The following is a 14,961-nucleotide window of genomic DNA, read 5'->3' as shown; positions in this document are numbered from 1 at the left end:
AAACGTCATTTTAAAGCTGGCAATGGAGGCTTGAGCCGTTGATAGCAGACTAATGCAGTTAATAATGAAGCTATTAGAAAGAGAGCGAGAGAGACAGAGACACAGAGAAAGAGAAACAGAGAGAGAGAGAGAGAGAGAGAGCTTGTATGAATTAGGCTACCTCTGTGTGTCCCTCAACAGTGTTCTGAAGCACCGTCTCTAAACTGTAAGTCTGCTTTAAGATGCAGCGCTGTTATTACCTCGCTAGTGAGAAATGTCATGTGTAGCCTTTAAGCTGCTACACTAGGCTACTGATAAAATCGTCAGGGCAGCGCTGACAACGATGCGAAGTGATATGGAACTGTAATGCGGTCAAGAAAGCTGCCTGGAACTACGTTCGCCGTGCGTTTCCCTGAAAATAATTGCACACCTCAGAACGTTCGTCAGCCAATCAGATTCAAGCATTCAACGGCCCCGTAGTATAATTATATAATAATATATTACATTAATACATTTATTATTTCAAATATATTTATATATTTGTATATATATATATATATATATATGTGTGTGTGTGTGTGTGTGTGTGTGTGTGTGTGTGTGTGTGTGTATATATATATATATATATATATATATATATATAGTAATATTTAAAAAAGAAAAAACTATGTAGATATGTTAAAAAAAGTTTTAAAATCATAGATTCATCATAACATAACATAACATAACATAACATAACATAACATAACATAACATAACATAACATAAATAAGGGGAAAAAAACTCAGAATACCAGACCAAAGACAAGTAAAGATTAGCAAAAAAAAAAAAAAACAGAGACAATGTGAAGTATTTGATGAGAAATAAGTTATATTGATAATAAGAAATTAATAATAAAATCATGCAGACTTTGGTATGCTGAGTGCAGTTTTGAGACACTGTTGAGGTCTCTTCTGGAATGCATGCGAGTTTACTGGGGGCTTCAAGAAGCAGGAGATTTAAGCCAAAGTCAACATTTGCTCTTATCTTGGAGAAACAATTGAGATATGAATAAGATCTCATTTGTGATTTTGCATAATAGTTCTTAAAAATGTCTTTTTTTTTTTTTCATTCAGTAACCGAAAGTGCTGTATAATGCAGTGATCACTAGTATCTTCACACTAAAATGTTTCTGTTTCTCTCTGCTGCAGCTGCCAAGCGCCCCTCCTCTGTGTCCTCGCTGAGTGGGATCGTGAGCCGTATGGCCTCCTCGGGGGGCGCGTCCCGTGGGAGCTGCACCTCCGTTAACACGGTGTGCTCCGACAGTGACCGCGGAGCCAGTCTCAGCTCCTCTGCCTCATCCGCCTCGCTGCAGGATGGACACTCTTCCTCTTCCTCATCATCGCTCCCCCACGGAGCCGTGCCGGCATACCCCGGACCACAGCGCAATGGCTCCGACATTAGCCTGGACCTCACCCCTCTCTCCCTGCTGACGGGAGCCGGTCCCCTCCCCACCTCCACAACACCGCTGCACAAACTCACTCGTCTGGAGAGGGTGGCGCTGGAGATAGTGGAGACCGAGCAGGCCTACGTGAGGGACCTCAAGAGCATTGTGGAGGTAAGGACAAGACACATGCTAATCTCTGTTCCTACAATGTTTCGTACTGTAACACAAAAACAACGCTGAGCTAATATTGAAGTAATGCTTTTTATTCTTTTAATAATTTTAACCTTGAAGGGATAGTTTACCAAAAACAATTAAAATTCTGTCATCATTTACTCATTCTAATATTGTTCTAAAACACATATGCATTTCTTTCTTCTGTGGAACACAAAATAAACTTTTGAAATATCTTGAGGCAAGGTGGGCTCTTTTGACTTGACCATCCAGATAACCCTAGAAACTCGAAAGCACTCAGTACACCTACCTTCAAAAGTCTAGAAACCCCCTAAAACACAATTGTAAACAGCTACTGTATCAACATCATAGAAACAACCCAGAACAACACAACCTAGCGAGCACCTAGTAATAGCCTAGAGACCATCAAAAAGCACCACAGCGAACAGTTAGCAAAACCTTAGAAGTCAGCCAGAACAACCTGGCATCAGCTTAGAAACCACCCAAAACACCCGAGTAAACAGCTACTGTAGGAACACCATAGAAACCCAGGACTCCTCAGCGAGCCCCTAGCAACAGCCTAGAAACCACCTAAAAATCCAGAGTGAACAGCTACTTTAGCAACACCCAGGACACCATAGCACGCCCCTAGCAACAGTCTAGAAACCATCCAAAACACCACAACAAACAGCTAGCAACACCGTAGAAACCACTCAACCACCTAGAACAACACAACCTAGCGAGCACCTAGCAACTAGCTCTATACTGCTATCTACGCTGTTAATTTGACCCAATCAATAAAATGAAAACAGAAAATTACTCACAAAATGCGACATCACATTTTACTAGTGGTGTAACGATACACGTATTTGTACTGAAACACGTGCGTTCCATTTTTTTCAGGAAATTCAGACAATAAATACAATTTTGGCACTCTTTGATGTGGATAGACACATCACTGTATAAACCCCTCAGTTCTAATGGCAGCGCAATGCACGAGTGAGCCTGATCATCCCTTTCTTTTTTTATACTAGTTTGAAACAAACTGAACATCTCACCCCTCATGTAATCACGCAATTAGTGCTTCAACCATGGAAAGACCTCATTAAAAAAGCAGCTTGTAAACAAAATGTCACTTAGCATTTAATTTACTTCAGGCAAGTCATCAGTGTCTACTGCTCATTACTTGCTAGAGACATTAAGTCTAGAGAACAGCATTTTGCGAAATATTAGACTATATACTTCAATATATTTTACTTTACCTGTTAGTGATGTCTTAATTATTTAACGTAGGCTGTTTAAATAAATTTGTCATGAAACAAGTTATGATAGCCACTTTGTAAATTATTATATTTCAACAAAAAATAGAAATCACATAATTTGTATAGCCTATGTTCATTTAAAAACAATTATTTAATTTGAGTGTTGATTATTATAGTTAAAAATAGGCTATAGTAATTGAATTTAAGTTTGGGTTCTATTGTTAATTGTAACCTTATGTGAAAGGGCTCCCTATAGTTTAGAGCAGAAGCGGAGGTAGATTTTTATCCCTAAGAAAATTTTAATTAATTGAATTTATTTAAAGAAAAAGCAATTTGTTCAGTAAACCATTTTTTAATTAAAAAATGTTTATGTTTAGTTTTTTTCCCTCCTGCTGTACTGAAACCATATTGAACCGTGACGTCAGAACCAAGTTCACAAACTCACCCTTACATCTAATCTGATTGCAAATAGTAAGCATATTTTGGCATGCTGTCCTGGGGGAGGGCTCTGAGCCCGGAATATGGCCCAAACCCAGAGAACTCCCCCTATCCCTAATATGGGATAAAATAGATTAGGAGTGAGGAGTTGGGGTGGAGGAGCGATGCTGGAAAACTGTCATTGGACAGAGGTAGTCAGGCTGCATATTTATACACATTGTGCTTGTTAGGATAGTTAGCTAAATGAGTTGCACCTACGCCAAATTATCTGATCGTGCTCCTCCCGAACCTTGTTAATAAAACATCATGTACGTACCGAACCGTCATTTTTGTGTACCGTTACACCCCTACATTTTACACTGCTTATGATTTATGGGGATTAAAAAAAGGAGCAGGTGGATTTTTATCATTATAGAGTGGTTGTGTACACACAGCCAACACACATTTATGTTCAAACAGCATGCAAAAGTGAATTTTACATAATAGGTGCCCTTTAAAAAAGACTTGGACTGAGGAATGAATACTATTATTTTTGCTGGTCCAAAGCCACCCAGGTGGTGCTGCATTCTTTTGAGCTCTAGGATTGCTCAGTCACAGAAGCTCATCCAGATCAGCATTTCTACCATCATATCTCTTTGCCCGCAGCCCACCCTGTATGTAATCCAGTACTCGTATAACAGACAGCAGAGAAAGCCGAGCCCTTTCTCTGTGCCAGCGGCGATTTAAAATGTGATCATTGTGAGATTCTGTTGTGCCATTCATCACACATTCAAGTGGAGCAAAGGAGGTCATGGCACTGGATGAAAGCTCCAATAAATTCAGACTGTCACTTCAAACGCATCTCTGCGCTGCTTTTCGCATGCACAGCGCTGATCCGGGACAATAAGAAAGCTGTTGCTCAGCAATTCAAATGCACACACACACAAATCAGAGCGTGCTGTAAATATAAGAGACTCTATGTGGATGCTTCTCAACACATTCATCATATTTCCATGCACAGGTTGCTGGAAGATCAGACCTCTACTGTGACCTCCAACGGGGGTCATGGACGCACACCAAGACATGTTATGCCCTGTTTACTGTTTGAGTTTGCTTATTACTGTTTGAGTTTGCTTTCTAAAGATCCAGATTATAAGAATAATTTGCAGTTTTGCATACTATTGACAACACTTATTCTAAATAAAAACATTAAAAAAATGTTTATGCATCTAACATTAATAGTAAGCTAAATAAATCAATAAATTATTAAAATTAAATTAAAAAGATATGCATAAATATGTGAAGTTAATATAATGTAAATATGAAGTAACCATATAAAATACATTATTTAATAAATTTGTAACTATAAATGTGATATATAACCAGTCAAATCTCATCATATTTTGGGGTCCTTGGCATCACTTTTTTCTTTTTTCTTTTTAAACCTGGATTAAAACAACACACTGTGCATGTTTAGCTTGATTGGGGCTGTTGCCTGGGCCTGGAGAGAGAAGTGAAAGTGGTCTGTCATGAGTGACAGGGTCATTGTGAACAGCCTTTGAACTCATGGGAATATTGCCAGTGCCAGCCAACAGGTGTGCTTGTGTGTACTGTGAAGTATGTGTGTGTTATCCTTTGTATCTGTGACTGATTGATTGCAGAGGCTCATGGGTACACAGGCCGGAGGTTGGGGAATGCCTGAAATGTTACTCCTTTTGCTGATGGTTTATTTGAAGCCGAGCTTTTCATAAGCCAATAAAAAGAGAAGACATGCAAGCTTATGCCGCTTTATGAAAAGATGCCTTCAGATCAAATAGCCATAAATTGGTTGTTGAAAGACGTGGATCATGCCGAGGAATGCTGCTGTTTTATCAATCTGTGGTCTCAAAATGGAGGCTGAGTGGTGGATGGTTTTGGGGGCATAGTGCTGACTCTGGGATATGTGTGGATGATGTCTGATTGGAGTCATACCGAGCCGGGCTCAGCTTCTATTAGTAAGAGCCGTCTGGTTTTGATAGAAAGCCTAACAAAGAATGATGTCAAGCTAGCTGGAAACGAGATGAGCGTGTGAGCTCACAGTGCACGGCTTTGCTGTGGGTGACTTGTTTTGCCTGGTGTTTGTGTGGGTTATTATTAGTTTGTGAAGTGTTGTTTGGTGACATTCAGGTGCGGTGGGTTCAGCTCCAGTGTGTGTGTTGATGTGGGGAGCGTTTAGGGGAGCAAGACTGAGAGATTCCCCCTTTTTGTGTCAGCTGCATTTCAGCCAAATAGGACAGGAAATTGGGGAACGAGGGGGGCTTGGCTGTAGCCCCCATTCTGGGGCACAAGCGGAGATGGAGAAGGGGCTGCTCACGAGAGAGAGGGGCCGACTCCTGTTCCAAACTCCAAAATGACCTAGTTTCTCAGACAAAGACTCGGAGAGTGTTTAAGTTATGTTACAATTGCTCTCTCTATTGTGCAGACACCTTTCTTTTTCTTTCTTTCTTTCTTTTTCTTTCTTTGTTTCTTTCTTTCTTTTTCTCTTTGTTCTGTCTTTTTTCTCTTTTCATCTGTCAGTCTGTGTATTTCTTTTATTATCTTTTCTGTGTGTTTGTCTGTCCCTTTTTTTCTTTTCTTTTCTGTCTGTCCTTTCTTTTCTTTTCTTTCTTTCTATTTTTCTTTTCTGTTATTTTTTCTGCCCTTTCTCTATCCCTCTTTTATCAATCTGTCTCTTTTTCTTTTATTTGTATTTTCTTTTCTCTGTCCTTCATCCATCTATCTATCTATCTATCTATCTATCTATCTATCTATCTATCTATCTATCTATCTATCTATCTATCTATCTATCTATCTATCTATCTATCTATCTGTCTGTCTGTCTGTCTGTCTGTCTGTCTGTCTGTCTGTCTGTCTGTCTGTCTTTTTTAGTCTGGCTGTCTATCCTTCTCTTCTCTTCTCTTCTCTTCTCTTCTCTTCTCTTCTCTTCTCTTCTCTTCTCTTCTCTTCTCTTCTCTTCTCTTCTCTTCTCTTCTCTTCTCTTCTCTTCTCTTCTCTTCTCTTCTCTTCTCTTCTCTTCTCTTCTTTGTGTTTTCTCTCGTTCTGGTCCATATCTCATATGTAAACATTTATGTTTTTCTTTTTGCCAGACTGGCTGTCATAACACACTTCATGTATGCTGTAGTAAGTCATTTGGGTCAGACGGCATCTGCCAAGAAAATGTGCACATAACTTATGGTTCCTTTGTCTGTGGCTGGTCCCGCTTGTCTTGCACACTCTGCTTTCATAACTCACTGTAATCCTCGGATTTCCCCTCACCTCCTGAATTTTCACTCTTCCCCGAGTAGCTGTGTCATCGCTCATCTCTTCATCTAGCGCTCCAGTTTTGCCATGTGTCACTCTCATGAGCACCGTTCCTTCAGGGGAATTCTCTCCGGTCTACGACTGAGTGTAAATCACCGTAATTACAGTGTCCGTGTTCCCCCTGCCTTGTAAAGGTGCTGAATATGCCAGTCATTTATTTTCTGGCTCATTTTGCCCCCACCTCAGCATGTTTGCCTTCCCAGACGCCTTGTGGCTCTGGAAACAAACAGAACCGTTTTACAGTCCAGGAATGCAGAGGCACAGGGAAAGCTAGAGCTTGACTAAAAGAGCCCCTTATAAAGCCAGACCGCTGTCTTACAGGACTCATATGGTTTGTTTATTTGTACCTATTTATTGTAGCAGTTCAGTTTGAGTCTTTTTTTAGTTTGTTTTGCCTGGTGGCCTTCTTTTGTTGGCTCCAGTGTCCTTAGTTTCTCTCAGGAGATTGTAACTGCCATTCTTGGCACTTTCCCGTACTTTAGTCCGTTTCAGACTGGTGGAATTTGTTTGTCTATGTTGACTTGTTGGTTTTGGTCCCAGGGCTTGGTTATTAATGGTTAATGAGGCCAGGCATCGATAAACGGACTTGATAGATAGCGCTGTTTAACTCTGCAAGCCCAACAGCCAGGAACCAGACCACTCCTGAGACCATTTGCCTCTGCTCTATTTTGGTTTTTGGCATCTGTTGGACACAAAATAGGCTGTAAAATATGATTAACTTTCTAATTTAATGCAAAACGCATTTTCCTCATTAAGGCAAGAATGTATCTTCTTAATGGCAACATTATTATGATTATAGTGTTGGAAAACCACTTCAAGCAAGGTTGTTGGTTTAGGATAAATGATAGCTAATTATTAAGCTATGCTATAGATCTTTTTTAAAGAAACATTCTGGGTTTAGTATAAGTTAAGCTCAATGGGTATTGTGGCATAATGTTGATTATCACAAAAAAACAATGTAGACTCTCTTATTTTCTTTAAGAAAATGATGACGCATTTGCAGTGGATGTAAATGGAGCCCCTTTTTGAGGATTGAAATGCAAAAATGTGAAGCATTTTATAAAAGCACATTTAGTCTAAAATGCATCTTATTTTAGCTGTAAAGTTGTTCTTTTAGTCCTTTTAGATTGCAAAATTGTATAATTACCATTATAAATCTTTTTATTTATTATTTTTATAAGAAGTCTCTTATGCTCACTAAGGCTGCATTTATTTGATAAAAATACAGTAAAAATAAGTAATATTGTGAAATGTATTACAACTTGAAATAACTATTCTCATTTTCAATATATTTTAAAATGTAATTTATTTCAAAGCTGATTTTTCAGCAGCCATTACTTTAGTCTTCAGTGTGACATTATTTTACTGTATTTTTTTAGTGATGTTTTTTTTTTTTTACTGTCTATGATTTTTATTGACAATATCACTGTAACCTTTTTATAGTTACACTACTGTTCAAAACTTCATGGTCAGTAAGCTTAATATTTTTAATATTTTTGTGTGAACGATTCTTGTGGACAATAGTATAATGCAGAAATTTGGTTTGCTACAATAAAATCATGTTAACATGAATATCATTTACGTCTTGTGGCTAAACTGTTGAAACCATAATTATTTTGCTATTTCATATTGGCCCTTTTCGCTTCCATCCTACATTTCTCACTGTGACCCAGATCTTCCTTAAACTTTAACCCAGTGGAAATGCTTCCCTTTAACTCATTGTTAACCAACCACTTCAAAACTGAGAAAGTTGGTGACCCCGATTCTCTGTTCCTCAGCAGGCGGCCCAAACCTGCCAGTATTTTACGTGGCATGATGATCAGACAGTTATCTCATGAGACCAGCTTATGACTTTTTTTCGAGGTCAGAGGTGAAAGAGCAGAGAGAGAAAAGATAAATATTGTTAGAGGGGCTCCTTTTAACCACTGTATTAGTTGCATGCTTTGCTTTCCTGCACCGCTTTGTATGTTTACTCTGAAGATCATTGAGGGTCTCAAGTGTGGCGTCCATGGTAATTATATTACAGCGATTCTTGGTGTCGAGAGAGATCATTCAGGGGTAAGAGTCACGTCCTGCTGTGTCGGAACCATTTATAGTCTCTTTTTAAACCATTTATAGTCTCTTTTAGTCCATGAGTTATGGATCAACTCATTGTTTGCAATGGGAAAATGCAATGGAATAGAGGTACTTCAACAATTTCACAGGTCTCACAGGAGTTTTCTGAATCAGTAACAAGCAAAGCAAATTCAAGGGTGAAAATGCCTAGTATGATTTCCGTGAGGTCATCCACGCTCAATTTTCTCGCTTTCTCTCTCTTAGGACTATCTTGGCTGCATTATTGACTGTGGCGACTTGCCTCTCAAACCTGAGGAGGTCAGCACCCTCTTCTGCAACATCGAGGACATCTATGAGTTTAACAGGTGGGTGTCTTTATTCTTGATGTCTGTCTGGGTGGCAGCAGTGTCTGCTGAATTTGTCTCGAACACAATGACTTGCTTGGGTCCTGGTTTGTCCCACCATGAGGGACAATGTGCAGATGTCTGCCAAGAGCGCGTATACACCATTTCTGATGCACTCCAGCAGACTGTCCCTGGTCTGCTGTAGTTGATCTAGAATGCTCTTCAGGAGACGTTTTCTCAGCCGTCGTCATAACTTAAGCTCTTTTTAAAAGACGTGCAGCATATGGTTTATTACACTGTGAGTTCATGCATGGTCCACCGAACAATTTAGTCAGTCTTGTTATGTGTCTGTTTCACACTGTTTATTGCAAATGACACCCTGTGTTTATTTCAGACTCGTACGCATCGTTTAGCCCAGAGGTTTTTCTGTTGGTGGGTCACTGCTACTTGCCACTCATACGTCCTGTTTTTACATGATTCTCTTTCTTGGTTCACCTCCACTCCACATCATCCCTCTAATGACATTAGGCAGTTTCGAAATTGAACATGGCGCCTTACTGCCAGCTCTTGTGGGAAATGATCTCGGCTGTGCTGAAAACAGAAAATCTTAAAAACTCTTGGGTGTCCTCATGACCTTATTTAATAAAACTTCCTTTAATAAAATGGCAGGAGTTTTCTTCCCATCACAGCTGCTTTTGGCCTCTGCTTGAGATTATATTGGCATGTAATGAGTAGAATGAGTTATTAGTTTTTAGGAATACCATTCTTAAAGGTATAGTTCACTTATAAATAAATGATCTTTCATAATTTACTGTTTGTAGAATCCACAGGTTGGCAAGCTCCAAAAATGACAAAAAAAGCACCATATAAGCAGTCCATACTGTATGACTACACTACTTTTTAAAACGTTTGGGGTCGGTAAGCTTATTTATTTGTCTCTAAATGGCTCTTTTTTTTTGTATGCGTTTAAAGTGTCTCATACTCACCAAGGCTGCAATTATTTGATCAAATTTACGTAAAAAATTTGAAATATTATCGCAATTTAAAATAACTGTTTTCTTTTTGAATATATTTTAAAATGTATTTTATTCCTGTGATAGCAAAGCTAAAATTTCAGCATTATTACTCCAGTATTCAGTATAATATGATCATTCTGTTATGCTGATTTCTTGCTTAAGAAATATTTCTTATTATTATCAATGTTGAAAACAGTTTTGCTGCTTAATATTTTGGAAATTGTGATAACTTGTTTTTTTTTAGAATTCTTTAATGAGTAGAAAGTTCAAAAGAACAGCAACTTTTATATATAAATCTTTTGTAACATTGTAAATACCTTTACTGTCACTTACGATTAAATAAATGTATCCCAGTTGAATTAAAGTATTAATTTCTTTGTAAAAAAAAAAAGAAAATTTTTTGAAAATATAAATCTTTTTTTTTTTTTTTACTTTGCAAATATCTTTACTGTCATTATTGAGAAGATTGATGTGAATATACTTGAAGAATAACAGCATGTTGGTTTGAAACGACAATGATGGTGAATAAATGATGACAGAATTTTAATTTCTGAGTGAACTACCCCCTTAAATCAGCTCTTGTGCCTCTGTAGTTGTTAAGACTATATAAAATGAATGACTGACCTTGTTTTTTCCCTCTTTATTATAATTTAAACACACAAAGGCTCTCTCTTTGTATGTTCTTACTCTTAAAAGCCCTCTGCTCATTGCTGTGGAATGTAGCCCCTGTATTCAGACATGATTCTGTTGAGTCTACTTTCTTGGCACCGGTTAGAGCTTTAGGACACATACAGATGTCATTTTCCTCTTAGCCAAAGCAGCCGGGCTCCAAGGTAGAGCTCAGGCCCCTGTGGTGAACGAGCCACACATGACCTGTCAGAGAGTGAGGGTGCAGCCAAGCGAGCAGTGCATCCTGGGACAGCAGACAGGACTTATTTTGTTCCCACAGACATCTGTCCAGTTATAGTGAAGCATTGTAAATTGTGCCTTTGCACTGGAATGCTGCATTTGTCTTTTGCAGCGACTGCAACAGAACAGGCTGATTTTGCTGGCTTGGGAATCTCCTCTCTATTTTGCAGTGATGAAAACATTCCACTGCTGACTCATTCTTGTGTTTTGCAATAGTTCTTTTAAAAGCTTATCACTAGTTCTTATTTTTCTAGTTTTATTTTAGCATTTGTAATCACACCCTTATGTTTTTTCCCCATTCTGATGACCTTAAATGGGTGTTAAAATGGGTTTTATGTGTCAGCAAGGACACATAAAATTGATCAAAATGACTGTAAACACATTTATAATGTTCCAAATTTCAGTTTCAAATAAATTTATTATTTTTTGTACTTGAACTTTGAACTTTCTATTCATTAAAATAATCCTGAAAAACACCATTTCCACAAAAATATTAAGAAGAACTGTTTTGAACACTGATAATAATAAATGTTTTTTGAGCCCAAAATAAGCATATTACAGTGATTTCTAAAGGGGTCATTTGACCCTGAAGACCGAAGGCTGGCTGCTTAAAATTCAGCTTATCATCACTGGAATAATAACAGTTATTTAAATTGTAATACATTTTTACAATATTATATTTTTTAATCAAACAAATGCAGCCTTGGTGAGCATTTGCATTTGCATAATTTGACAAAAATTACAGCTTGATTTAAAATGACAAAAAAATATTCTGCTCAAAAGTGATATTAGGTTTGTTTTTTCTTTTCTTTACACGTCACATTTTATCTTAAGTTTGTCTCCTAAGTAACCAAGCACACTAACTTATGGGGAAAAAAATAATTTCATCACAACTATGGGGCCATCATAATTAAAATATATACAGTCAGGTCCATAAATATTGGGACAGCGACACAATTCTAACATTTTTGGCTCTATACACCACCACAATGGATTTCAAATTAAACGAACAAGATGTGCTTTAACTGCAGACTGTCAGCTTTAATTTGAGGGTATTTACATCCAAATCAGGTGAACGGTGTAGGACTTACACCAGTTTGCATATGTGCCTCCCACTTGTTAAGGGACCAAAAGTAATGGGACAATTGGCTTCTCAGCTGTTCCATGGCCAGGTGTGTGTTATTCCCTCACTATCCCAATTACAATGAGCAGATAAAAGGTCCAGAGTTCATTTCAAGTGTGCTATTTGCATTTGGAATCTGTTGCTGTCAACTGTCAAGATGAGATCCAAAGAGCTGTCACTCAGTGAAGCAAGCCATCATTAGGCTGAAAAAACAAAACAAACCCATCAGAGAGATAGCAAAAACATTAGGCGTGGCCAAAACAACTGTTTGGAACATTCTTAAAAAGAAGGAACGCATCGGTGAGCTCAGCAACACCAAAAGACCCAGAAGACCACGGAAAACAACTGTGGTGGATGACCGAAGAATTCTTTCCCTGGTGAAGAAAACACCCTTCACAACAGTTGGCCACATCAAGAACACTCTCCAGGAGGTAGGTGTATGTGTGTCAAAGTCAACAATCAAGAGAAGACTTCACCAGAGTGAATACAGAGGGTTCACCACAAGATGTAAACCATTGGTGAGCCTCAAAAACAGGAAGGCCAGATTAGAGTTTGCCAAACGACATCTAAAAAAGCCTTCACAGTTCTGGAACAACATCCTATGGACAGATGAGGCCAAGATCAACTTGTACCAGAGTGATGGGAAGAGAAGGACAGGAACTGCTCATGATCCTCATCAGTGAAGCATGGTGGTGGTAGTGTCATGGCGTGGGCATGTATGGCTGCCAGTGGAACTGGTTCTCTTGTATTTATTGATGATGTGACTGCTGACAAAAGCAGCAGGATGAATTCTGAAGTGTTTCGGGCAATATTATCTGCTCATATTCAGCCAAATGCTTCAGAACTCACTGGACGGCGCTTCACAGTGCAGATGGACAATGACCCAAAGCATGCTGCAAAAGCAACCAAAGAGTTTTTGAAGGGAAAGAAGTGGACTGTTATGCAATGGCCAAGTCAATCACCTGACCTGAATCCGATTGAGCATGCATTTCACTTGCTGAAGACAAAACTGAAGGGAAAATGCCCCAAGAACAAGCAGGAACTGAAGACGGTTGCAGTAGAGGCCTGGCGTCTGGGGATGTCTATGCATTCCAGACTTCAGGCTGTAATTGACTGCAAAGGATTTGCAACCAAGTATTAAAAAGTGAAAGTTTGATTTATGATTATTATTTTGTCCCATTACTTTTGGTCCCTTAACAAGTGGGAGGCACATATGCAAACTGTTGTAATTCCTACACCGTTCACCTGATTTGGATGTAAATACCCTCAAATTAAAGCTGACAGTCTGCAGTTAAAGCACATCTTGTTCGTTTCATTTGGAATCCATTGTGGTGGTGTATAGAGCCAAAAATGTTAGAATTGTGTCGATGTCCCAATATTTATGGACCTGAATGTATATATAATTAATTTTCATAATATTTTATTTTTAATCATATAAGTAGTATGCATAAATATTTTTTCTTTTTTTTTCTATAATGAATTTTCAAAAGGCTTCCAAATAATTTTTAGTGATTTTTAATGATTTTAATGAAATTTGTTACTTTTTAAAAAATATTTAAGAATTATTATTAAAAAATGGATAATAAAAGATTTATAAAAGTAGGACACCATAGTCATGTGCCAATTACAAATCAAGTGTACCATTTCAGTCGGTACCATTGAGAGACAATTTTGTCTCTCAATGGCCCAGATAGATTTCCTCCATTTAAGCAAGATAGCAACAACATTTACCTCCTTTGTGTGCTCATACAGGGTCATGGCCTGTCTTAGATTCAAATACACCTTAACACTGTAAACGCTCACTGTTTATTTCTTAATAAAGACAAAACAGTTTTTCCCTGAAGCACACATCTCACTGTCCTCGTGTCTCCCCACTGTCTCACTGTCTGCTTTGATCTCATTTGAGAGAAATAATGGGTGTAGATTTGTCCGGAGGATTTGTATATTGCATAAAAAAGAAGAATGACTGTGTGAATTTTCCCCACCATATGATGCTGTGTCTCCAGCAAAAATAAAGGCTTGACTTCTGTGGGAAATACGAGCTAGATGAAAGGAACCATACTGTAGCGAACTTCTGTTTGAGTTATACACACCATCTTAATGGATGAATGGTGGGAATAGGACAAAAGAAAGGGATGAGACGAGGAGGAGAGTATGAATCGAGACAAGATGACAACTTATGAGTCGAGTCCAAAAAACAGAAAGGGTGAGGTGAAGACTGAATGGAACAAAGGGAATTGTATTTTTTATATTCAGGGCCTCTTGCAGCTAACTCCCTGTTTTTGGTCATAACTCCTGAAAATAAATAAGTTGGACTTATTCATTTTGTTGTATGGTTTTACTACTTGTCTTAGTAGCCAATTCTGACATGGTCAAAGAACCAATCTGGTGTCTTAATGTCTTAAATTTCTAATTTTGCCTCAAGTAATACCGCAAACACTTTTGTATGTACTGTATCTGGCAAAGAAGAGCCTGGGAAAGTATTTAGCATGCACATAACACACATATTTCAAGTCTCAAACTATTGGTCCGCTAACACTTTCCTGGGATTTGAGAGAAAGGGCCAAAACCTCACAAGATTTGCCAAGATCTAATTGAATCCAACTTATCTACTACAGTTCAGACTAGAAAGCAGATACTTGTGGCTTTGAATCGACAGTAACGTCTTTATTGTTTACAATTCCAAATTACAGAACTATGTGTCGTTATTATGCCACACCTTTCAAGACAATCAAGTCATCGCTCGGGAACATCCCATCCCTACAGGCACCTCGAACACCAAGCTCTTTGGACAATCCAAGAAAGCATGCATGAACTCAATTCAATTTCCTTTATAACCACAGTGAAGTCCCCCTACCACAAAGGTCAGCCACTAAATTAATTTCGTCTTCAGAGGGAAAGAGAGGATGATGAAGGCTGG

The 14,961-nt window shown here is 38.3% G+C and overlaps 1 protein-coding gene across 2 annotated transcripts in view; it reads left to right on the top strand.

Annotated features, from left to right (window-relative positions):
• plekhg2 (pleckstrin homology domain containing, family G (with RhoGef domain) member 2) overlaps positions 1–14,961 on the top strand; it is a 42,452-nt gene that overhangs the window by 15,716 nt on the left and 11,775 nt on the right. For both annotated transcript variants that reach the window (XM_079387940.1, XM_079387941.1), the window contains 2 exons: positions 1,170–1,576; positions 8,914–9,014. In XM_079387940.1, coding sequence (XP_079244066.1) covers positions 1,170–1,576; positions 8,914–9,014 — 508 coding nt within the window. The remainder of the gene's footprint in view (positions 1–1,169; positions 1,577–8,913; positions 9,015–14,961) is intronic.

The sequence above is a fragment of the Barbus barbus genome (genome assembly GCF_936440315.1).
Source record: "Barbus barbus genome assembly, chromosome: 31".
Classification (NCBI taxonomy): domain Eukaryota; kingdom Metazoa; phylum Chordata; class Actinopteri; order Cypriniformes; family Cyprinidae; genus Barbus; species Barbus barbus.
Note: the sequence above shows the minus strand (reverse complement) of the source record. Positions and strands in the feature narration are given on the sequence as shown.